The sequence below is a fragment of the Rattus rattus genome, chromosome 8, assembly GCF_011064425.1.
Source record: "Rattus rattus isolate New Zealand chromosome 8, Rrattus_CSIRO_v1, whole genome shotgun sequence".
NCBI lineage: Eukaryota > Metazoa > Chordata > Mammalia > Rodentia > Muridae > Rattus > Rattus rattus.
The window spans coordinates 71,456,252-71,483,017 of record NC_046161.1 but is presented as its reverse complement, the minus strand read 5'-3'; the positions used below and the strand labels follow the sequence as shown (position 1 = coordinate 71,483,017).

Below are 26,766 nucleotides of genomic sequence, written 5' to 3'. Positions count from 1 at the left end.
AGCCATGCTAATCGGTTCCTGTAAGCACACCATACCCTCACTAATCGTGTCAGGCCTTGGAGCTTCCTCTTTAGCTCTTGGGGCTGTCACTGGACCCCCTTTCCCTCAGGCTCTTCTCCCTTTTTGTCCCCACAGTTCTTTTAGACAGGAACCATTCTGGGTCAGAGTTTTTGACTGTGGGATGGCAACTCCATCCCTCCACTTGATGCTCTTTCTACTGGAGGGGGACTCTACAAGTTCCCTCTCGCCTCTGTTGGGAATTCCATCTAAGGTCGCTCCCTTTGGGTCCTGAGAGTCTCTGGATTTCCAGGTCTCTGGTACTTTCTAAAGGGTCCCCCCACCAACCCCAGGTTGCATATTTCCACTCATTCTGCTTGTCCTCAGGGCTTCTCTCCTCTCCCCCCAATACCTGATCATGCTCCCCTGTTCCCCTCTCCATCCCTTTTCCCACCTAGGTATCTCCCTCCCTCTGCCTCCCGTGATTGCTTTCTTCTCCCTCCCAAGTGGAATTGAATGGGCCCTTCACTTGGACTCTTCAGCTTGTTAACCTTCTTGAGTTCTGTGGATTGTATCCTGGATATTCTGTACTTTTTTTTGGCTAATATTTGCTTATTAGTGAGAACATACCATGCATGTCTTTTTGAGTCTGAGTTACCTCACTCAGGATGATATTTTCTAGTTCTATCCATTTGCCTCCAAAACCCTTGATGTCCTCATTCTTAATAGCCGAATAGTATTCTATTGAGTTAAACAGAAAATTCACCACGGAGGAATCTCGAATGGCCAAGAAGCACTTAAAGAAATGTTCGAAGTCCTTAGTGATCAGGGAAAATCAAACAAAATGATCCTGAGATTCTACTTCACACCAATCTAAATGGCTAAGATCAAAAACAAAACAAAACAAAACAAAACTCAGGTGACAGCACATGTTGGAGAGAATGTGGAGAGAGAGGAACACTCCTCCATTGCTGGTGGGATTGCAAACTGGCACAACCACTCTGGAAATTAATCTGTAGGCTCCTCAGAAAATTAGAAATAGATCTACCTGAAGACCCAGCTATCCCACTCTTGGGCATATACCCAAAAGATGTCCTACCACAGGGGCACATGCTCTCCTGTGTTCATAGCAGCCTTATCTGTGATAGCCAAAAGCTGGAAACAAATCAGATGTCCCACAGTGGAAGAATGGTTATAGTTTTTTTTTTTTTTTTTTTTTTTAATCTCAGGGACCATCATCATTTGCTGGCCAAGCGAGAATGGTTTCTTTAGAAATTATTCTAGACTCCTGTACTCTTTGGAGCTCTAAGTATAACTAACCAGATGGCTGACAAATGTTGCTGTGGTGCATGACTTTTAAGTTTTTATTTTAGGTAAAAATTATGACTTCTGTCACCGAAATAGTTGTAACAGCAATGATTATTTTTAATGAAACAGTAAATGAAAATTACGAGAGAAAAATTGCTAAAAGATAGACAAAAATCACCAGTTGACAGGTTAGCTGTTTCTAATGCTACAAAGCGCTTCACGAAAAGCCTTGGATACAGCACAGAGGCTAAAATGTTTCCTTTTCCAAATTCCTGTTAAATTGCCCTCCTTGCTTTATGTTTGGGGAAGAGAATGGCCACAAGAAAAGACCATAGGGGGAAAGCACGGTGACATACAGGACAAGACCAATGGAGTTGTCAAATTCTTTTAGAACAAATGGAGTCATTGACAAAACACTGTACATCACTGGCCCAGGATCCATAGACTTCAGAGACGCACGTGCTTAAGGCTTGATGGCAGATACTCTTTGAGGTTTTGTTCATCACACAGAAGTACACATATTCATCTCTGAATCCTTATCGAATGCTGCATAAAGTTAAAATGCCTTGATTCAAAGTCTTTGATGATCTAGATTTGACCTACTTTTCTGATCTTGTGAGCCTTTATTCTCTCTCATGTTATTTATAAGGTTAAAGTACCACAAAGTCATGAAAAGTAACATACAATGGATACATGGGCTTCCTAAACTGAATCTAACCATAAGATTCTACGGAGCAGTGCCTTACTTACTCACATGCACAGGGTAGACATTCAGAAGAGCTCAAGTCTTCCAGCCAATCTTCTGACTTGTGCTTCTTGTCTATTCCTGCCACTCACTTCTCTTACTGATCTAACGAGGGCTCCCCTAAATCTTTTCTGCTGGCTAGATAAGTCCTTTTAGACCCAATGGGACATTGCTGTCCAATTTGGCTTCCCCATTCCAAGTGTAGCCAAATTCTTGCAATTATTTCACGGCACAGCTCTAAGAACTGTCAGGAGAATACCACTGTACTGTTTGGCTTTCATCAACTTGACACAAACTGAAATCACCAAGGAAGAGACAAATTTCAATTGGAGAAGTGTTTCCATTATATTATCCTGCAGATAGGTCTGTATGGCATTTTCTTGATTGTGTATCGATATGAGAAGGTCCAGCCCACTGGGAGGGGTGCCATCCCTGGGCAGGTCCTGGGAGGTATAAGAAAGTTAGTTGGATGTGATCCTGGAAGCAGGTCAGTAAGCAGTGCTCCGCCATGATTCCTGCCTTGAGGTCCCTCAGTGGTGGACTGTGATTGGGATGTGCAAGTCAAGTAACCTTCTTCATCTTCAAGTTGCTTTTGCCCACGATGCTTAGCAGAGCAACAGAGAAGTGAAGCAGGAGAGCAACATACCAGCAACAGGATACAACCCGGGAGCTCACTGAGAATGCAGGCGTGGTGATTCCACTGCTGGACCTCTCAGGCAGAAACTACATTTCTAAAGGTGCTGCAGATGGTGAAGTGCGCGGTGACATTCAAGAACGATAGGATGGGCGTTCTTCTTAGACCATTCCTCTCTTTGTATCTCTGTTATTTATGTGACAGATTTATCTATATTCTCAGCAAGAATGAAAGGTTTTGGCATTGGATACACATTACCTCTTATGTAGCCGTAAGTGTAGATGTTAGAAGAATGTGTTTTAGTGATATAACAGCACGTACATTTAGAGGTTTGGCCCTTTCCTAGGTCAAGTGTTATTGGCAACAGTTTCCCTGCTTCTTAATAGAATCACTTTGAGTCATTATTGAGTTCATGGTTGCCCTACATTCAGGCTCTTGACAGTGTTGAAAACATTAAATGCTGTAACTGTACGTGAAATAAAGCCTTCGTTTTTGCATAGCATTCAGTATATAGCTCCCTCCACACTATGTCTTTCAGTGCTTATGCACAACTATAGATAATACAGGTTTGTAAAAAAAAATAATCAATGCTTAGAGAATAGAAACACTGAAAGCTGATGACCACAATCTATCTCAGGAGAAACATTTGTGACTCGTTCACAGGTGGGCAGGACAGTCACTGTCTTCCAGACACAGCAGCGGAAGGGGATTTTGTTTTGACAGCTATTTGCTAACAATCTTTTTTGAGAGCGACTTTTGTACAACAGCAGAACTTGAGTCACTCGGATGCCCCTGTATCACAGACTGCCGTTCACATGCCAAGGACTTGTCGTTGAAATGATTGGCTTTCCGAAATGATCACTGTGTTTTCCAGCTCTTTATTTAGACACTGTGTTTGCATGTGTTTGTGCCTCTAAATGTTCTCTGTGAGCGTGGTCAACTAATCACTGAAACTGGCAGATGCCGGGGCCCTTCAATCAGCTTCTCATTGCTGTCCAATCTGGCTTCTCCCTTCCTTTCACAGAATACATAATTGGACTGCAAGCCTGAAAGGAAAAGAGGGCAAACACATAGAGGTAGCAATTTTTCACTTTCACTGATCCCATTTTAGCAGTCAGTGTGACCCCTCGTGAAGTTCCAAAAGTAAAATTGTCAAAACAAAATCCTTTGGAGCTGAAAAATATTCAACTCGGAGAAGCATCTGCTCTGTCTTCTTTTAGATTCCTCCTTCCCCCCAACCTGTGTGTGTGTGTGTGTGTGTGTGTGTGTGTGTGTGTGTGTGTGTGTGTGTGTGTGTGTGTGTGTGTGCATTGCATGTGGGAAAAGCATATGCATGTGTGGTGTGTGTGTGTGTGTGTGTGTGTGTGTGCCCGTGTGTGCAGAGACTTGCGTGCAGTGCGTGTGCCTGTGTTGTTTTAGTAACAGGCTCTCTTCCCACCTCAGTCATTGGTTTGCTTTCAGAACAGGGGCTTCTGAGTGACTGCAGGAACAATTACTTCCAAATGACCTCCTGCGTCTTAGCGGGGAGCATTGAGACCACACCCAAGGTAAAAGAAGTCTTTGCTTAATGCTGTCAGTAACTTTTAAAGGCACCATGTTCTGGTATATGCCGGAGGGTGTGAGGGCGAGCTACCCGGGTGCTGATAAATTTGTCTGTGTTGTCGAAATGAGATGTTATCTAGAGTTAGAGAAACGGGCAACCGATAAAGACAAAACTGCTTGTTGGGCAGAGAAAATGCCAAGGATTGTGCTTGGCGTAGAGTTAATGTTAGAATTCTCGTTATGGCTTGTCTTAGTAAGAGGCTGGTGGCCCTCTGTGCTGCGGGTGTCAACATGGTGGTGTGTGTGGGGCACTTTTAGGGAAAGAGAAGAAACAAAAGCACACAGCCTGAAGCTGAGCAAAGGAGCGCACAGCCCGTGAGGCATTGGTGAAAACATCGCTCACGTTATAGCCTGTGCGGTGAGAAGGGGGTCAGTCTTATAAATTTGGGGTATCTCAAGCCAAATTTTGGATACTATTTTAATCCATTTAGTTCTTATTTCTGTTATTAAGATAGTTTCCCAAGATCAGACATTTAAATGGCATTGGCAGCTGAAAGTGTTAATTGCCAATTAAGAAGCGAATGCTGTTAACTCCCATCCGCTTCTGCTTTGTTGGAAAATGATTTTTTTTTCTTTTGTCACCATAGCGATTCATTTTGGGGCTCCGTTAGATCTGCTACACAGTGTGCAGCAAATGGTAAATGGCTTTCTTCTTCTGCTTTTCTTTTTTCAGAACAAGGGATTTATCAGTCTCCTGGCTAACATAGTTCTTTAGAATATTCCGTAGTCTGGTTAGTGTAGCTTCAAACCCCATTCCACCAAAAGGTCCTTTCAAGTGAACTTTAGATTTCTGGTAAGACACAACACAGGTGCTAGATAAATATGGTGAAAGATCTTGGTGCTGATTTTGTAGCACTTTCTTGAAAGTTAATATCAAAGGGCTGCCCTTTTCCTGAGGTTCTGGCAATGTGCATATATGGACAGGAATTAACTTCTGAATTTATTTCTACTTAGTAGTAACTCAGGAAGGTAAGCCTTTAAGTTCTTTAGATTTTAGATTACATACAATATATATCATATGTCATATAGTATTTGCTCAACTAAAATAAGGAAGTAGAATTGCTTCCCCACATTGATGTAGATATTTCACTTAGGGCATGGAGGTTCCTGTGGGGAGAATGTAATCATAAAGTTGAAGGCAACTACCTTGCTTTTGCTCAGTGGCCGTCTTTCTCATCCTGTGTTCATGTTTAAGAATCTCCATCTTACTATGATAAGAGCACATCTTGTTCATCCATGTACTGGCTGCCTTTTATGTTTTGTTTTGTGCACTGAAATTATAGCTACCAAATTTTAAAGACTATAGGTGTAAAGATTCACTTACAGAATTTTGTACTTTAGGGATTTAAAACAAGTTTAATTGGACACTTGTGCAAGGCATTTGGGAAGTAAGTTTCGATCACTGTATATGCTTTAGACGGTATGGCTACTTGCAGTTTATTGAGGATCGATGGGCTTTTGTACCCGTGGGCTATACTGAAATCTTTCATATAAAAAAATATTTAATTTCCTTTGGATAATCTTCAGGGAGACCAAGTCATTTCACGGGAAAATGAAGGTAAGACTAAGCACCTGGACGTGAGGTCAACTTATCATCCCTTCTTTCTTAATAACTATCAAATGACTATTTTGTCCAAAGGAGAAGACAGGATAAACAGATACTTATCTATTGTAGTAGCCAAAAACCCATCAAAAGCAACCTAAGAGTGGAATGGTTTATTCTGGCTTATGGGTTGAGTGTGTCGTTGAACATGCTCAGGGAGGCAAGGCAGCTGGAGTATGAAGCAGCCTGCTAAACTGTACTGTCAGTCAGGAAGCAGAAAGATGGATGCTGCCACTATGGCTTCTCTTATCTGCTGTTTTACCTGGAACCCCAGTCCATTGGCTGCTGCTGCCTACATTCAGGTGGGTCCTCTTCCTTCATCAGTTAAGCCTTTCCAGAGGCATTCCCATAGTCCCACCCGTAGTGTGTCTCCTAAGAGATTTCACGATCCAATCAAACTGACAATGAATCTTAACTACTGAGTATTCAGTGGTAGCCCTCTCCACATCACTCTCCAATCCAGGACACTGACAGGATTAACTATGTAAGAAAACCTCCCTAGGAAAACCTGGGAAGTCCGTAGCATTATGTGTTGTTGATCAGCCTAATGGCCTTTCCCAGCCCAGTAAGGGATCTAACCTTTCTTCCTACTAAGGAAAAAACGTAAAGTGCTACTTTCAGATGATGAGCTACTGCTCGTGAACTCTGACACAGATATCGTAAAGAGATGACAAATAAGTTTCAATTTTTATTTATTTTATTTTTTTATACTTTGTTCATTTTATTTCCCTTCTCCAACTCTTTCAAGATATTTCCCATTTCTACCCACACAATTTCATAAACTTTCTCTCAAAAAAAAAAGAGAAAAGGAAAGGAAAGAAAAGAAAGTCAGGAATGAAGGGGAGAAGGAAAAGGAAGGACAGGAAGGAAGAAGTAAGAAAAGCCTATTTACTGGTTAGAATCAGGTATTGAAGCTATCTAGCCTCGCTGTGTTAGAGTCAATGTGATTTTAGCTGTAGTAGTATTTCTTTTATGAAATTCGGTGCCCTTGCATTTGGTACATAGTTATTTGTAATTATCCTAATCTCTTATTTAATTTTTTTCCTTTAATGTGTATGCATTGTCCTTTCCTATCTCTTCTGATTAGTTTTGTTTGATGTCTATTTTGTAAGATATTAAAAGAACCACATTTGATTTCATCTTGGATTCATCTGCTTAGAATAACTTTTTCCATCCTTTTACCCAAGGTGAGGTCTATCCTTAATGGTGAGATGTGTTTCTTGGAAGAAGTAAAAAGATGGATTTTGTTTCCAATATAATCTGATATTTTGTTTTCTTTTACTGAGGCATTGAGATGGTTGATACTGAGAATTATTTCTGATCAGGTTTATTAATTCCTATTATTTTGTTGTGGATTTTTTGTTTTTGTTTTGAACTCATTTGGTTGTGTGTTACTGGGATTGTTTATTCCTTGAGTATAGTTAACATTCTTTTCAGACTGAAGTTTCCTTCTAGTGCCTCATGTAGTTAAATTGCTGAAAAGGAATTTCTTTCTCTCTCCTTTGATTGTGACCAATAGTTTTGCTGGATAGAGCAGTTTGGTGGGCATTTGTGGTTTTTCAGAGCTTCTAGAGCACTTTCCAGGTTATTTTCGCTTTCAGAGTCTCCATTGATATGCCAGCTGTTATTCTAACATACCTGCCTTTATATATGTCTTGGTATTTTTTTCCTGTAGCTTTTAATATTCTTGCTTTGTTCTTTACAGTTAATATTTTGATTATTATGTATCACAAAGTTTTTTTTTTCTGGTCCTGACTTTTTGATGTTGTATATACCTCTTGCTCCTTGATAGACATCTCTTTAGATTTGGGAATTTTTCTTCTATGATATTTAAAAATAATTTCTTTGCTTTTGACCTCAGTTTTTTCTTTATCTATCCCTATTGTTTGTAGGTTTGATCTTTTCATAAAGAATTTTCTTTTACCTAGACTTCTCTTCTTCTTTTTTTCTTGATTTAACCTTCTTTTGATGGAGCTATCCATTTTTCCTTTCCTTGTCCTCAAAACCTAAAATTCTCTCTTCTATTTCACCTAATCTGTTGATAAGTCTTTTTTTCTGAAGTTACTGTTTGATTTCTTGAGGTTTCCCATTTAAGTTTTATTTCAGTTTTGCTTTTCTTTAGTGATTGTATTTCTTTGCTAATTCTATTTTTATATTGTAATCACTTTTATTATTCATTCAACTGTTTGTCTATATTCCCAAGCCTTCATATCCTCTTTAAAGTCCTTTAACATATTCACAATTGCTATTTTGAAGTTCTTGTCTTATCCTTCAGTTCAATTCCCCCTTTCATGGTACATTACATCAGGGGTGTGGGATCCTGGAGGAGGCATATTGCCTTGGCGGTTTATCTTATGTTTTTGCTCTGGTATCTAAGCATTTGGAGTTAAAAATTCTATGGTGTTTCTTGGTATTGATATCTGGTTACATCTTTGCTGTGTATTTGGATCATTGCTGGTTCCCTAATCTTCCTGTGGAGCCGCCGAATGATTCTTCTTTTTCAGTTCTGAAGCCGCTCTTGAGTTTCAGGATACTAGTTACATCATGTTTGTCAGGTTAGCTGACAGCAGAGAGTAAGGTGGGGAAAATGACTCTTGGGACTCTCTACCTGGAGTTCTGCCTGGAACTCTGGGCTCTGACTCCAATTAGTCCCAGATTGGTGCAGTACGGATCATGGAAGAGCAAAGGGCTAATGACAAAGAAGAGCCTATTAAAAAGTAAAAGCTGAATCAGAAGGGTATATTCATATACTTTACATGCCCCAAAGAATAAATGTTGTGGTCACATGTGTGCATCAGTTACCAGAACATTATATCACATGATAAATAGTGCCAAGTAGTTTAGATCTTTCAAGAACATGGGGGAAGTCTAACAGGGATATCCAGTTTTCTCTATTTGATTCGCACTCACAGAGGATATCTCTAATCAATAATCTAATGCCCATGTTGTCAGTTCCAGAGACATTCTGGACCTCATTTCCCAACTTTTTCATATTTGTGCCATCATGCTGTCCTTTGGTCCTGCCATCTCTGCTGTCACTCCACTCTGCATAGCTTCCCTGTGCACAGAGCTAGCCCTGACCTCCTTCACTTCATATTTATTTGCCCTTCATTTGTTTTGTGCCTTCCTCTTAGATCATCTTCCCAAAGTCAAAGCCCAAGCTCCATAGTCATGCAGAACTTCTATACTATTATTTTTGTGGGAATACCTCTTTTCTAGAGTAAAATGTGGAGTTTAAGATGATCATAATAGAGCATATGCAGTTACTATGGAAGATTCGGGTGCTTAGGTAGTTTTCTTTTTAACTCTCATGTACTACAAAAAGTGTTAAAATTCATGCATGCATGAATTCAGATGGAACCTTGTTTTCCATCTGAAAATGATGATATCCATGTAACACAGTGGTCTCATAGAAGGTAAGGTAGGTCTAGTTTTCCTCTGGGCTGGCTAGATTGCTAGTCTCTCCAATTTACAATTGAGTAGCTCCTTCTAGGTGTTCTCAAGCATCTTTCAATTTTCCCATCTAGTCCTTCATTTTAAAAATAATTTGAGTTATGTATATATGTCTATGTGCCTGTGTATTCTATGTATGTGTGAACATAGGTACCTTGGAGTCTAGATGAGGGTGTTGGTTCCCCTGGAGTTCCAGGCCATTGTGAGCTGGGATCCTAACTCAGATCTCTGCAAGAGGAGTCTTAGACACTGAGACCTCTCTCATCCCCTCTGGTTTTGAACTCTATCCTCAAACCACTTCAAAATATTGAGTTTCTTATTTCAGTGAATGAGCTCTCATTTTCTGTAGTTATTTAGCTAAACAGTTTTATACTTATTTAAAAGGTCTATATTTATTTCTGTGCATGATCTTCTTTCTACAAAACCTGATAGAAACTCTTCATAGTATTTATAGAAATACTATAAATTTTGCATATTTATTACTACCTCTCACCATTGGCTCACACATTCATGACAGCAGAAATTTTTCCATTGCCAGTCCCTTAAGTCTATTAGACTTTGTTGAATAAGCAAAGAGTAAGGCAGTGTGCCCAAGTGAGTGCCAACTGTAGCAGAGGCCTCACAGCATGGCTGATGAGCATGGAGGACAGATGCTGAGGTGAGGGGTGGAGAAAGGTATGGGATTCAGGGCCCTGGAAGCACAGGTCCTTTAGCTCTGTGTATAGATCCTCTTCTATTTGCGAGTAGTGTGCCAACTCTTTCCTCCTCAGTACTGTAGCTGTCCTCCTGGGCTGCAAAAGCAAGCACTTCATGAAACTACTTCTAAATGAATTAAGTATAAATGAATGAGAAGCCACATCTGTAGGCATAAATATTTTGCATCCTACTTTTAATAAGGGTTCAACCTCTCCTCTATCCAACTACCCAACAGAGTAGTGGAAGAAAAAATTTATTACGATATGAGGGAAACGGACCCTTTTGGCAATAGTTCTTTCGGGGCAAGCTCAATCTTCTTTGGCAGCAGTTCAGTCATAGAAAACACCAGACACGACTCAGCAGCTGCAGATCTGCAGATCGGTCCTCTCTAGGCAGGCAGACACCAGACAAGAACACCAACAGGCCTGAGGTGAGGCTGCAGAAGCGGCAAGCTACCACAGGAACCTCACCAACAGTTCTTGGATGAGTTTCTCACTCACTGTCAGAGTTATCACAAGTTGAGCTCAGTTATGTAAGGTGAACCAATACATGTGTGTGAGAACAGCGAGGTGGAACAAATCAAACCGATGTTCAATGCTCGTCTCCCACTGTTTATGGGGTCATATTTATATCCTCCACCCTGGTTCTTTCACATGTTTGCTTTGTCAAAACATCCTGTCACCCATGTCTGCTCCAGCAAAACATCTTTTCACCCGTATCTGCCTCAGGAAAACATTCTTTCATGTGTTTGCTTTAGCAAGACATCCTTTCACCTGTGTGCCCCAGCCAAACATCAGTTGACGTAACTGACTTTCCAAAAACACTAGAAGTTTCTGCTTCACACATCCTTTAGAGCAGGCGCTGCTATTCTGACAGGCATCTTTCACTTTTAGATCCACACCTTAGCATGGGTATGATGCATATTGGAATTTTCTTGCACACCTGTCGTTCCTAAGTCAATATTCTGAGCCCGTTACCTTAGGGTTAAACGGATAGATGTCATATTTGAAGCAGACCACGTTCTGTGGTTAGAATGATCTCTCTTCACACAACAGTGACTCAGTGAGCCTTGACTGAATGGCTTTCCAGGTTGCTGCTTTGTGCTGCTCACCCTGTTCTCTCCCCATCCTCTTCCGTCCCCCAACACACACACAGCAGGACACCTCTAGGGCAGACTGCTTTCCTCGCTATGGTCATTTTGTTTGTTGGTTGGTTGGTTTTCTTGAGAGAGGGTTCCTCTGTGTAGCCTTGGCTGTACTGGAGCTTCCTCTGTAGACCAGGCTGACCTTGAACTCATAGTAATCCATGTGCTTCTGCCTCCGAGTACTGGGACTTGACCTGCCTGGTCTGCTGTGGTAGTTTTAAAGGGGTCTCTCATGTGCTATGGATATTCTTACGTGAATTTTATTTGCATCAGTACAGGTCATCACACGGCAGCAGGCAATTTATCAAAGTGAATGAGATAAATATGGAACATGGAGAATAAAGTCAAGATAAACCTTTGACAAGGATGACAGTCTAATTTATTACATATCTCATAGGTCTCTCCTGGAGATTCTGAAGCCAAACCTCTGATCTTCACATTTGTCCCCACTCTCAGAAGACTACCAACCCACATTCAGTTGGCTGACACTTCTAAATTCCTTGTTAAAATTCCTGAGGAACCAACTGATAAGAATCCAGAAACTGTAAATAGGGTAGGATTATTTTTTTTTCTTTTAAAATACCAAATGACATTCTAAAATTATCCATAATAATGACTTGGAAATTTGTATCAATGTGTATTTATTTCCTCTGTGTAAAATAAGATGATTGTGAAATCTGGAATGGTTAAAAGTGTGGTCAGGAGGGTTGAGGGTTTAGCTGTACAGTGGAGAACGAGCTTAGCCTGAGATTCATCTCCAGGACGCCCTCTGCTCGCACGTGTATAATCTATGTGCATTTAGCCTCAGTGACGTCAGCTCTCAAAGCGCATTTCACCACTCTCAACACCTCTGAGTGGCTGTTTTGTCATCTACTACCAACAGGACAACAGGACATACTCCCGGGGCCTACCCCCAAAGTATCTGAAAACCAAACCAAACCAAACCAAAACCAAAAAACATTAACTACTGCAATTCACTCTGAAAGGATATCCAAGCGAAACCAGCAGGATGTGATGCTTTTACGTGTGGCGAATAAATAATTCACACTGGGACAGTTCTGGGAACATTGGCATGCTGTATTTTGCTGCTAGGACTTTTATTTCTTTATACATTGGATGGAAGCCCCTTACCTATACTCATAAAAACTGATCAAATGTATTTTAAAGTATTAAAAAGAAAAAAGCTACACAGAAAAAATAATTGGGAAAAAATAGCCTGATACCTGACAAAGAAAAAGATAATAATAATCCTACCATACATCCTTGACAGTCCTAATTATATTAAGTACATGATTCAATTGAAATCTTACTGTTTGAATTTAGGTAACAAAGTACACCATAAAGCTGTATGTGTAATAGGTCAGTACTAGAAATGGAAGGGTATGAAGTAAAGGGTCTTGCAAAAAGGGAAGAAAGTAAGGGGGTGCATTAGGGGAGTGAGGAGTATGGGAGCAGGGAAGAGGGTATGATATAGTTCTAGTGTGGTGAAAACTGTAAAAAATAAAATATGCATGTATGAAAATGTCACAGTAAAACACTTTGCTTTGAATATTTAATATGCATTAATCAATATTAAAAATTCATTTTGGAGCAAAAGTTGTCTTTTTATAATGTATTCCAATATCATTTTATTTATTATTGCAATGATTATGAGATAGGGAACTTGGTGTTGTGTTATTATTCAATTAAGCGGAGGGGTTGGGCTAATATGGTTTACTTTATGTATATGAAAAATTCTTATTTACAATGTAGCAAGATTTTCATGGTGCTAGAATTGTGGTGTATTTCAAAGACTAAGGGAGTCAAGTCATTTCAGGGCAATCTGGAATACATCAGGCTCTTCTGGGAAATTTCTCCTCAGTAGTATCCCATTCTAGGGAATGTAGTAATAGGTTCCTTCTTATTAGTCTTCTAAACCCTGTGATTCAGTCTTGGCTGCAGACTCTAAAGCTTCCCAGGATGATACTATTCATCTGTGGATTGCATATACATACACATATATATAATATTATATAACATATCTAATATTCAAAGGTTAAAATTTATATAAAATGATGTACTTATTATAATTATAACTTTGTCAGTGACAACACACATATATAGATAGATATAGAGATAGATAAATATCACCAAGTATCTAAAAGCTTAAGATTTTTCTTGCTAGGTTTTAAACAATTTGGTATTAAAAGAGGTCATTCTTCATTTATATAATCAACAATTTCATGACATATATTCCCAGTGAATAATAACAACCCTCAGGACTTGCTAATTATTGAGAAGACCTGAAGGCAAAGACAGAGAGAGAGTGTGGTGAAACCCGAGGTAGTGGTAAATGCTGTGAAATGCATCAGAGTAAAAGAACAGAGAAAAACACCGAATGTCATGCCAGACAAATTCACCCGTGTCATTTAGACTGCGTCAGTACTGGGAGCAGCTACACAATGTAGGGTGGGAATATAAATTACCTCTTCAATTCCTTTGTGCTTAATCAACTTTTCACTTCTTTCTTTATACATGTAATGCACATGTTAGCACATGTCAACCCCATAGTTGAACTTGTTAATGTTTAGTGGCTTATTATTTTTTTGAACTAATATGAACATTATAGAAAATACCTTTAAAAAGGATAATTGCAGAACAGTGATTAAAACAAAGAAATTGGCACTGAGATTTTCAAGTAACATCTGCCTATGGCTGTTATTTTAGAAAAAGATCTTTGGTAGCTTGATATAAACTATATTAATCAAGATCTTGTAAACATTCTGAACATTCATTAAAAATGTATGAAAAAATAGAAAATTTCCAATCCAAAATGAAACAATGTCCTTGAAAGAACTCTTTACTTTAAATTTCTTTATCATTTTATACACAGGCGTGTATGTCTTGTCCATGTTGACATGATTGGAGGCCAGTGGTGGACCCTGGGTGTCTTCTCCAATTGCTTTTCTACCACATCTTTTGAGACAGAGACTTGAGCTCACTGAACCTGGGACTCACCATTTTGGCTATAGTGGTTGACTGGCTCCTTAGCTAGCCCCTCAGCCACAAAGTTGGGGTTATATACATGTGTAAGGCATTTGGCTCTTTCTTTTGTGGGTGCAGGGGATCTGAGATCAAGTCTTCTTGCTCCTAAAGCAATTGTTTTGTTCATTCACTCATCTCTCCAGCCTGTGTATCTTAAAAAACAAAAAGGTCCAATTCATTAGCTCCTTCCAATTAGCTAAGGTCCTTTATATTCTGATAATTGGTGCACTTTGTGCCAATGTTACCTTTCCTTTCAAAACTTTAGAAATTTATTTTATTTTGGTATCTTTCAATAGGATTTCTTTCCCCAACACCATTAGTAAAGGATAGGTTGGTTGTTTGACAATTAAGTAAAGCCTTTCCCATCTGCATGGCAGCTGTTTTGTGAACGTCTTCATTGACCCACTTTCTTGCCCAGTTCCATTCCTCTCTCCCTTCCTCATGATTTACTGGGAAGCAGTAAGTGTTACTGAACTCTAAGGCTTTTGCACTTAGGGCAATACAATCAGGTGAACTAGTAAAAGGAACAATCCAGTCCAGTTCTGTCAGGTAAGCCTAGCGTTTAGTGTATTAAAAACCTTCCAATGAGTAGGTTAAACATTTTAGCATATTTTAACAAAAAGATGCATTCGTCACCCCTGTGTCAACAGTTTTTTGTCTTTCTACATCTTTTGCAGTTTGAGTACAGTGATCATATGACCTTCAGCTGTGAGAGCAAAGAGGAGAGGGACCAGCGGATACTGGATTATCCCTCAGAGGTCAGTGGGAAGAATTCACAACGAAAGGAATTCAATACAAAGGAGCCTCAAGGAATGCAGAAAGGTGATCTCTTCAAAGCAGAGTATGTTTTTATTGTGGATTCTGATGGGGAAGATGAAGCTACGTGTAGACAAGGTGAACAAGGGCCCCCAGGGGCAACAGGCAACATAGCTACTCGGCCCAAGTCTCTGGCTATTTCTTCTAGTCTGGCTTCTGATGTGGTGCGCCCCAAAGTACGAGGGGCTGATGTCAAGGTCTCATCACATCCTGAAATTCCTCATGGGATAGCCCCTCAGCAAAAACATGGGCAGGTAAGTTTCATCTGAGTGTCCTTCGTGTTGTCCTTTGTTCTGGGTATCTGCAAACATCTTCCTTTTTAATGGATATATGTCTCTCAAAGAATATTATATCAAAACTATCAAGTCTCAAGATCATGACTAACCACAGTGTAAATGAGCATCAGGAAGTTGATGAAGCCAAAATTTATATGGTTAATCGACTGGACAGAAAATGTAACACAATTAGCTGGAGTAAGTTTGGAGAAATATTGTCATTTCTCTGTAAGCAATTCTTGGAGAACGTTGAAATTATAAAGTGTGTGTGGAGGGATGGGTTCATCAAGAAGCATCCTTCAAACATAAGATACCCAAGAAGACTCCTCATCCTGCGTACCTGAGGAGTAAACACAGTGCTTTTAAACAAACAAGGGAGTAATGAAAGGATAGGCCAGGAAATAAGAGCCTCTAAGGAATTTAATTTACCTATGTGTGTCTTAGAGGACGCATCTGTCTACTGTGGTTCTCGAATCCTGTCAGTCGAAGAACTGACTTCAGTGAGGTGGGGAAGGATATCCCACTCTGAAATCTATCAGTGAGATAGAAGCTTCCTTTAAGGTGGAGCGCCATTAGTGTGCTAGGAGAAGCCCACTCTGTGATGGCAAGAGAGCTAGGGAGAGAACTTGAAGGAAATCATGAGGAAATGCTGATGTTGACTGGCCACTGAGCGTAACTAAAATGCCATGGACCACTGCAGTGCAAAGTGTGGTTAGAAGGCCAGGGGTACAGAGGCTGGCTTTGAACGTGGTACATGAAGAGGTCTCATTGCTTATCAGCAGAGAGTAACTGGGATCTGGGACAATCTGTTTAGGTGTTATCTAGCCAAGCATTAGAATATATGTATATGTATATGTATATATATGTGCATTGTAAAGTAGTTTGAAAGACATTTTTTGTTGGCGAATTGGTTGCTTTTTGATATTAGGATTTGGCAAGATGGTAGAATAGGGCTTTCACATTTGTTGTTGTTCATGTCTGTTCTCACAGCCTTCCTTGGTTTGCAATGCTGTAATTTTCATTACCTTCAAGCATCCAGCATACTCCACTGACTTTGAGTAGTGAAAGATACTCATATAACCGTTGTGGACCTAAGTCTAAGACATTTCTTTCTCCTCCCTCTCTTTTATGCTTTAAAATAAATTGTGTGTATGGGCGTTTGTCTGAATGCATGTCTGTGTACTAAGCCAGTTGCCCGTGGAAACTAGAGAGGGTTTCTGGTCCTCTGGAGCTGGTGCTGTAGATGCTCGTGAGCTGCAGTGAGGATGCTGAGAATTGAACTCAGGTCCTCTACAGGAGCAGTCAGTGCTCTTAACCACTGGGCCAACTCTCTAGCTCCGAAAATATTTACTTTTTGAAATGTATTCTAGCTAGGTGCTGGAACAAAGTGCTATAGTAACATAACTCAAGGTGTTCTCAAAAGGCCGCATCACCTCAGACATTGCTGTTTGGCCTCAAGAAAAATGAGAGACAAGCGAAATTCGAAGCAAAAATTTCTGGTGTCTGAGAAGACTGTCGTTTGTCCTAGATAAGGATATGTAGTATGGAAACAATAACTGCTAATGGAATATTCTGATGAAGACATTTGGAGGTTTTATTTCTTTTTCTGTTAATAGATCTATTCCCTTGAACCAGCCATCTATTTTTTTCTTTTATGGAGGTGCCCATGGGTAAGATGTGCTCATACTTTGGAATTGGTTTTTCCTAATACATGAAGTTACTTACCTGAGCTCCACACTGAAAAGGCAGACGTAACTTAGTTTACCAGCCGCTAAAGATTATGGTTACAAGCGACAGGGAGCTGCTGGATCTGGGAACGTCAGAAAACTGACATTTGGTTTTCTGTTTCATTTCCTGTGACGGCAGAGATCATGACAAGATCAAGTAAGGAAGCTGTTACTCACAAGTATAAACTAGCGAGAAATGACCAGAGTAGCTAGTAGTGGGAGTTTGTAAAAGTTTGACAACAAATCCTAAGCCCTGGTTGCTAGATACTAATCAAATTTTTTGTTAGAAATGTAGTCAATGAAGTGAATTTCTGGTCTTTCTTATAAGGAAAATTGAATCCATAATATGGAACTACCTGTAAGTTACTGGCTAGTCAGAAAAACTGTATTTTTTAATTGGATATTTTATTTATTTACATTTCAAATGTTATCCCCTTTCTCCTCTGGAAACCCCCTATCCCATCCTCCCTCCCCTGCTTCTATGAGGGTGCTCCCCTCACCCACCCACTCCTGCCTCCCTGCCCTGACATTCCCCTACACTGGGGCATTGAGCCTTCCCAGGACCAAAGGCCTCTCCTCCCACTGATGCCCCACAAGGCCCATCCTCTGGTACATATGCGAACATCTGTATTCTTAAAGAATGACTTCAACTCTTCTCCTGGCCTTTGTGCTTTCCATACCCTAGACTCTTCCTAGCCACATCTTACACTATTTTTTATTCAGCTCTTGTGAATTACCACTCAGTACAAGCAGCCCCTCACCTATTGCTGATGTCTTGATTTCTGTCTTGAACACTGTCTTCTCAGAACCCACATCAACTTGTTAGCTGTGCCACTTCTTGAGTTGGTGCTCCTCTGTTTTTGTGACTTTCTTTGATGGCAGAGTTAAAGAAAGATCACTACCATAAGTCCTTCTGACTGAAACAATTGAGGTTTCTTTTTCTTTATTAGTTGAAAATAATGGAAATAAAGGCTTATTTCTTGTTAATTACTTTAGTAAAGAATTTATCAAGACCACTCTAATTAAGATTACTAGGTAGTTTTTTTTTTTTGCTTTGTATGTAAGCATATACTTACATATGTATTAATTTCATTAAGGTATAGGAAAAATCCAAATATCATTAAGTTCATATTCCTTTTATTTCTGAAGCCCTTGCTCAGGTACTAACTCCCTGAAATTCGTTCGAGTTCCCTCAGTGATACCAAGTCTCCCCCTGTATAGTTCTGTAGTTCACACAATTGTGTAATGACCAGAGTCCAACACTCATTGTTATTGTTTGGTACATGTCTTATCTTAAGTTTGTAAAGTCCTTAAATATTCATGTTGAACTCATTTTTATTAAACAGTTTGTGACTAATTGACTTAGTATATAATAAAAATATTAATATCCATTTTGTGGGTTCATATATCCCAAGTACGTTCTTTGAAGTAGAATATTTAAATGAAAGCACTTTATGCAAAAAGGGTATATAAAAAGCAAAGATATATAGAAAATAAAATAAATAATCAAGTAAAAAGTCTTCTTAAAATGTAGGAAGAGACACTTAAACGTTCATGGAAAAATCTAAAAATATTTTTTTCTTATCTACTGATAAGAGACTTCCAAAAAAAGGAAATTTGTAATTAAAATACAAAACAAGATCAATAAAGTGGTCAATTCAAGCCCATTAAATTAAAAACTAGGACATTGATGATCTTAGTGAGAAGAGTTGGAATAAGCTAATGGGGCAGATGTACTGCTGAATATGGATGGGGGTGAAGGCAGGGAAGTCTGATGTAGGAGGGACAAATACAGGCAGACAGGCATGAGATGGGAGCCTTACTTCCTGATCCTCTGAGAAGTCACTTGAAGTCACGATTCCTTTCTTCATTTATAAAATGAAATGAGAATATCAACTTTGAATCTGGAAAGAATGTTCAGCTGTTAAAGGTCAGGCTCACGATCAAACATGGAGAGGATATCAACTTAGGATGGTTAAATGAGATATGAGAGAGAGAGAGAGAGAGAGAGAGAGAGAGAGAGAGAGAGAGAGAGAGAGGGAGCAAGCAAGCTTGGAACTATGGAACTGTCTGCTCTGATAAGTCATTGATACGTGATGTTCTCTATTTAAGAAGTTTGGGATGGCACCATGTTTGGGGCACATAGTAAGAGGGAAGGGGGCATAAAGAACAAGAGGCTTTATACATTTGTTCAGTGACAGCTTGGCTATGAGAGCTGGGAAGATGATGTGGGTAATAAGATCACAAAGCCTGGCTAGAATAAAACACAAGAGGCTGTTACATAAAATTCTAGTCATTTCAGACATTGCTGCATGTATTTGTCAGACCCAATAATGTGCAATATAATACAGTACTTTGGTCGATGACAGATGCACATGCAGCTGAGGTCCTAATCAAGTTTATAGCACTGCTGTGGAGGTCTCGGTTCTATCTGAGCTTCTCATCATGTTGGCACAATGATAAAATCAGGTAATGATTTCTTAGAATGTTCCCCAATCAAAAGTGCCGGTAAGCATTTCATAAATCTTAACATTCGGTTTTTATAAAAGAACCCCTTATTCACATTAGCACATTGTGTCCCAGGAGCTTTTGTAGGTCTGATCCCACTGGAGTAGTTTGCTGATAAAATTTTCCCTCCTTTCTGGTTCTTACCAACTAACACAATACCTGAACTAGTGAGAGTGCTTCAAAAAACTATCACACAAATGATCAAACAAATGGTCGTGGGAAATGTACACAGAAAAGGCATCATCACATTAAAACTCTCGATGGGCAGTCACGACTGAGTGGGAACTATGACAGGCTATGGAAGGTAGCCCTGGACCACTGTGTCACAGTTAGTGTTGTTGCTGATAGTTCGCTGCCTAAAATCCTCCTCAGCTTACAGCCAGAAGAATTCGATGTTGAAGATCTTGAAATAAGTGAAGTATTTAACTTCTAGTTGGGTTCTGTTGACTTCTGGAAGGACCCTCTTGGGGCCAACCAAGTAGATTTGTAATATCACAAGATTATATTAAAAAAAAAACTAGGAAGCAATATGTACCTAGTTCCACTTGGTAACCAACTGCAGGCAGGATGAAAGCTACAAAAGAGGTCCAACCTTGCGTGGGAGGTGACAGGTGATGAAAGACTTAACCCAGGGTGTGGACCCTCGTGGTGGGGGACAAACACAGATGTTTGTCCTTAGAGTCGATATAAAAAAAACACAAACAATATTATTCATTCAAACCGCTTTTCTCAAGTGTTTGGTTTTCCTCCACCACCTTGCTGTTTGTTCTCTTGCTGCCTGTGTTTAGCATTCTCTCTCTCTCTCTCTCTCTCTCTCTCTCTCTCTCTCTCTCTCTCTCTCTCTCTCCTTCCATGGCAAGTTAGAGCAGATACAATGTAGGAAATTTTTTCTGAGCTAGTAGGAGGCCACGGCTCTGTCAAATGCTGGCAAAAATCCCTATTATTCATGAGTAGTGCTTATTTACTCTCCATGGTTCAGTCTGTACTAGTGGTCATGTTCAATGGGGTTCCTCATGGGCAAGTCAGTTTGAATTGGAAATTCCAGCAGGAAATGCTATAGGCTTTTTTTTAGAGGATGGTCTCCTGACTTGCTGGTGTCAAACATGATTTCGTCTGTGTCTGGGGAGGCAAAGACTACGTCAGACACTTCGTGTCCAGAGCTTAGAGCAGAGTGAGATGAATAATCAGAGACTGGTACGAGCTGAGACCCCAGAAAGGAGCACAAGCAAGCCCTAGCACATTAATTCTCCAAATGATTGCTTCTGTAGAACAGAGCTTCTCAAGTCCTGGGTTAGGACCTCTCTGGCAAACCTTTATCTCTAAAGATATTTACACTGCAATTCTTAACAGCAGCAAAATTACAGTTATGAAGTAGCAATGAAAATAACTTTATGCTTGGGGGTCGCCACAAGCAGAGGTGCATTAAAGGATCATAGCATTAGGAAGGTGGAGAACTATGTGTGGATGATTTTCTATTTTACCACTGGTCCAGATTAGGTTTGAGACAAGGCACTCAGTAAAATACAAGATATTGCCATTTTCACCACCCACCACAGTGATACTTGTTGAAATTTGTAGAAGTTTGAGGAGATAAACTCTCTTTATGTTTCTGTTAGGATGAGAGAGTTAGTTAACCTATAAAAAGAATGAATACACAAAACATGGGGAACAGCTGACAAATGAAATACTTGCAGAGAAAGCCAGTGCTCCTGTGACTGAGAGCATGCATGGAGAATCATTCAGCTTTTAAAAAGCGGTGGGTTAGGGTTGGAGGAGAATATTAACATTGGAGCAGTTACAGTGAGGAAATGGAGAGAAGCCAAGTTCTAAAACAAACATACAAACAAACGCAGTCAAAGCATATAAAGTCCGGCTGAGAGGAAAGCAAGCCATGGTGCCCTGTCATCCCTCCAACGTTGCTTGGGAAAGGGATCCGCTCTGCAGTTGTGCAGAGGGTTTGCCTTTCCTCGCGGTGCTGTCTACAGGGCATGGTTGTAAATCAAGTGCGGGGTTATTGTCAGACAAGTGGTGACAGTTTTTCTGTCAGAGCAGCTTTGGGTAGAAGATAATGGCCAGGAAGGTAAGGACAGTTAGTGAGATTAAGAATGAAGATTTCCCAGAGCATTGATTAAGAATGTTAACAATATTCACAAAAATGCTAAGAATGAGGAAAATATTGTCAAAACCTAAAATGGAAAATAAGCAAGAAGTTTGGGGAATGAGACCAAATAGCAAGGGAGGGGCTGTGTAACGAGGGGAAGACTGTTGGTTCCCAGCCCTGATGAGGTCTGGAGCAAAGACTGATTAGATTATTAAAACTCACTTTAGTGTTGAGTTATATAAATTAAGGTAGAGTTAGGTATATCAGAGAATATGATTTCATTGATTCAGATAAGAAAGGCTGAGAATCATCCTGATACTATTACGTACATGTTTTAGAGAGGAAAGGACCAATCAGTAGGTAGAAGGCTATCTTTCTATGATATAATGATTAGTGTGTTAGGACAATGGGGCGTTTTCTGCAAAAGCTGTTGGGGGAGGTTATAGTTGTGGAGGACCAACATCTGGCAATGTCCATATCTCGGAAAAACAGTGCAGTCACTTCAGCGTTGACTTAGATACTCTCCAATCTCTTTAACACGTTAGAAAGAGTGAACGTGTAAAGCCAGTTAACTTTAAATTTGCTAAAGTGATTTGCAAGGCAGCTCTCTAATAGCACAGTTGTTTAAAGGATACTGTGATTGAGTTCATCTACCTCATGAGACTAGCATACTGCAAACATTTCCTTCCAGTAATGGCTCTGACATAGCAACCCAGCTTTGAGGACCGCCTTTCGAGAAGAGTGTCTTGAGAAGGAGTTGGGAGGAAGCCTGTGGCTAGGGCTCAAGAAAATGAGCTTGCTGGGGATAATCCCAGTCACTACTGCAAAAAATGTTCAAATAATGGGGGAGAAAGAAGGAAATGGTTGAGAACACAGAGTAGCTATTAAGAGGGAAAGATGAGAAATACCTTGTATATTTCAATTTAGAAGTTTTCCTTTGGTGATGCAGGCAGACAGAGGCAAAATGAAGGGCTCATTCCAGGTTATTGACTGAGCATTTGATGAATAGCCCTCCATTAAATTATTAATTTATGTCTTTTTTAAAGAAAAATAATAAAAATAATATGAACTCAGGAATGTGCATTTTTTTAAAAAAATTGAAGATGAATCTCTTGTATATGGAAAGTCTGTAAATTATGATGCTACACTTAATTAGTGCTGTGTAAATTAGAATAGTATTAGTATAAATTAGAATAACATTTTGGCTCACTTGGAAATTACTAGTGAATTTATTGTAAACTGTAATAATCTGCCAACTAGAAAATATAAGTAAAGTTAATATGCAGATCAACATAGACTAGTCAATATTTAGACATAAGTTTTAGAATGTTCCAAATAAATAACCCTTAAAATGTGTGACAAAATTCTGAATTATTATTAGGAAAAATATCATATAGTGGAGTAGGTATTAGGGAAATAGCAGCCCTCACCTTGAAGAAGTTCAGCGAGGCCTTTTTATTTTATTAACACCTAAAAATTATGAGCCTAAGTTTTTAACGCCCTGGTAATTTGGTAAATAATCAAGATAAATTGATAGTTCTTTGCACACAGTGATGCTCTTAAAACACAGCATTATTAGAAAGATAGTTGGATTCTGGTAGCAGTCAGTATTAATTTATAATTTATCTCTAGCAAATTCTCACAGGTTTTCTAAACAGGGTATAGCGTGCAGAAATATCTTGGACATTTGAAATGTCCCCATTCTTCTTGTGAGGAGAAATCAGTCATGGGGAAGAGTAGAGAAAATATTTCATGGTTAAAATACGCACATGCACACTAGCATGTGGTGTTTGTGTGCACCAAATTCCAAATACAATGTTGTCATCTTTTATAACAGAAGCCTGGGTTGCCCGGTCTGTGATGTTTGCAGTTAAATATCCTCCCAGCTACGGGAATTGGTTCCATAAACACCAGCTAAGCATTGCTGCTTCCAAGATAAACTGTACGGGGGTGACGGGGCTTTCTCAGGTTGACGGAATCACTTCTGTTTCTTTTCCCCTTTTCACTGAGGTTTTGATAGTCTGGACTCTGTCAATGATTTCAAATATCATTTATGTGGCAAAATTACTTGTTGCTCTTCAAACTTATAAAAGATATATTTGGGACATGTTTGCACAGAGGCTAAGAGGCTAAGGATGAAATGTTTGAATTTGTTAGATTTAAGTGGTTTTAGGGCCCAAGACTACATGGCACGATGGTCATCGCTGTGAGTGTCTTAGAAATTTTATCCACATGAGTCTGAAACGAAATTCTAAAATATGTTTCTATAAGCTAATAAGCATTTACTAATTTAACTTTATAAACATTTTCTGGCCATTTTCTTACTATATATATTCATTAATATTTTGGATGACTCATTTCTCAAATTCACTAGTCATGTATATTTTTATTTTATAGTCTGATAAAATCAAACTAATAATTTGAAAGTCTCTGTTTAAAAACGTTGGCATGATTTTAGCATTTGCTTAAATTCTGGACTACTTGAGTGGTACAAGAATACACATACAAGCTATCTCTACCTTAGGCTATCCCAACTATTCTTAAATAAAATTATATTTTAAAAAAATTCCCTCTTTTTTGATGTGGGACTGGCAGTTTCAAATAGATTATAAAGTGTTCTGGCTCCTTGTGTACTTTTCTTGGGAAAGGGAGTCCATTGATTACAGAAGAACCTGCAGCATTGCCTAAGTGTTCATTAAGATAGTGTTATGTATTCATTCTGGCAAGCATTTGGGGAAAATAAGTTAGAGCGCCCCTTCTATTTTGGATTTGGTGTTCACCCTCTCAGTTTATCTTTTTTTTTTTGTGTTGGTGTTAGGAGCTTTAGTCTTTGAATTCTAGGCATCTTTTCGGGTTCAGATATGTATGAATGAATACATATTCCAAGTCCTTAGAGTTTTAAGCAACTGAAATAAATAAACTTTTAGGATTTTAGTCATCATCAAGCTGTGGTTTAACTTTTTTGAATGGTAGGAAATCTATTTCATTTTCCAAAATGATGACAACCTCAAACTTTTTAGATCACACAATTCCAAATTAGGACAACTGTTTTAAATATCGTGAATTAATTATTTTTGCAGTAGAATTATGAAGGCAACTTTTATATTGATTTGTTTCAGGGAATAAATGGGCTACAGAATGTAATGCTTAACAGTTTAAGCCTTGTTTAAAATTCAAAGCCATGTCTCATTAGTAAGCATCAACTCCTTCATTATTAGTGGAGGCTTAAAATGTCGCATTTCATGTAAAACTAGTAGAAGAACTGTTTGCATAAGCACACTGAAAAGAGTACCTTGATGATTTCATAAGTAATGTCCTATTTAAATCTATCTTTCTTTCCTCTAGCTAACTTCTCCCACTACCTCTGAGCAGCTTGCTCATAAACCTCCTGCTTTCTCCTTTGTTTCTCCAACTAATCAGAAAACGCCACCTGTCCCAGCTAAAGTCAGCGGAACCACTGTGCTAGAAGAGTTTCACATTCGCAGGCTGGATGTCCATGGGGCCTCTGAGGAAGAAACGGCTACGTATTTTCACACTACTGCTCACGATTCCCCCCTTCCTGCATGGAAGGGCGCTTCGACCTTAGTATTTTCTCCTTCTGCTCAACTGCCAGGTTCTAGTTTATGTGGCTCAAATGTCGCTGATCACACACGTGGGTTGGCACCGGAAGCCCAGAAGACAATGTCGACTTCGAGTGCCCTTAATCCCAGGGAAGATGTGAGAACCTCTCCTTCACCTGCCTCTGGTGCTTCTCTGAGGTCACCCTCAGCTTCCTACATCCCAGTCCGCATTGTCATGCACTCACTGTCCCCAAGTCCCAAACCACTTACTTCCTCTTCCCATGGCTCTTTGTCCACCGTCTGTAGCCAAACATCATCCAGTGGAAATCTTTCGAAGTCAGGGCTGAAGTCCCCAGTACCCTCTCGGCTTTCTCTCCTCACTGCTATCCTCAAGTCAAACCCTTCTCACCAAAGGCCTTTATCTCCTGCATCCTGTCCAACCTTCTCCCTCAATTCCCTGGCTTCTTCTACTCTTACACTTGATCAAAAAATAAAGCAAACTCCATCCACACCTAAGAAATCTCTCTCAAGTTGCTCCTTGACAACTGGGTCTACAGAGCAAGAACAGGCTTCTGCAGAAAGCCACCAACCCTGCCACCTCTCTTTCTTTTCCAAGACTACTCCACTCTCTCAGGCACGCCCCCCCTCTCCACCAGCACTGGCCAGTAGCAGTTATGCAGCTACTGATGCAGAGAAAATACCAGGAAGCACACTGAGGAGCAGTACAACCCCACCCCAATCAGAGACTGATCCATTCAGTCTTGCTGATGTCCCTTCTGTCACACCAGGCTTGTCCCCTCTTTCTTCTTCCAAGGGCAGAAAGGATGGTGACCTCAGGGCTCCAGAAAAGAACAGGAATATTTGTACACGCCCTTCTACTTTATCTTTTATACCACCTGTTAATGAGAGCACGGCCCTTTCCTCTTCAGGGAAATGTTTCCACCCTTCCCCAGCCCTCTCAGACCTGATAAACAGATCCAAAAGAACATGCGCCCAACGACGCTCAGACCAGCGGCCAAGCCCTTCAGCTCTTCCGACTCCTCCAGTCTCGAGGGCTGGCTCGGCTTCTCATCCCCATTTGGGGTGTTCCCTTCTCCCTCCTGAGAGTTCACTCACCCAGGCTCTTCAGCGTAGTCCTTCAGCACTGCACCCGAGTTGTGGGAGTGCTACGTGCCCTTCAAGAACTGGGATGCCTGAGAGTCCAGCATCCAACCGCAGCTCACGCGTTTCAACTCCATCACTTCCTGTCTCTCTAACAAGAACCAAGGAGCTGATCTCACCTTGTGCTCTGTCCATGTCAGCAGGCCCTGAAAATAAGAAGCCCAAGGTATTTTTTAGTTTTGCTTGTTGCATGCTTGTTTTCAAAGATAGGGTGAAAGTCAAAATGATAATCATCATATCCATTCCATGACTATGACTTTAGGGAAACACACACACACACACACACACACACACACACACATTTAAATTTTCTTCTGGGCATGGGTTGCAGCTTTGGTCCCAATTAAAAATAAATAACATTTTATAGTGTGCTACATTTCTAATAACTTAATAAGAAGAGTCTCATTATTCA

The 26,766-nt window shown here is 39.9% G+C and overlaps 1 protein-coding gene across 18 annotated transcripts in view; it reads left to right on the top strand.

The window, feature by feature from the left end:
* The window catches only part of Mlip (muscular LMNA interacting protein), a 199,064-nt gene that overhangs the window by 97,068 nt on the left and 75,230 nt on the right, over positions 1-26,766 (top strand). For 6 of the 18 annotated variants that reach the window (XM_032911540.1, XM_032911539.1, XM_032911538.1 and 3 more), the window contains exons 1-4: positions 4,083-4,231; positions 11,580-11,735; positions 14,884-15,276; positions 25,054-26,520. In XM_032911540.1, the coding sequence (XP_032767431.1) occupies positions 4,187-4,231; positions 11,580-11,735; positions 14,884-15,276; positions 25,054-26,520 (2,061 nt within the window). In that variant the 5' untranslated portion in view covers positions 4,083-4,186. Of the gene's footprint in view, positions 1-4,077; positions 4,232-11,579; positions 11,736-14,883; positions 15,277-24,978; positions 26,521-26,766 lie in introns of those variants that run through there. The other 12 variants (XM_032911526.1, XM_032911522.1, XM_032911525.1 and 9 more) reach the window with 7 other exon arrangements.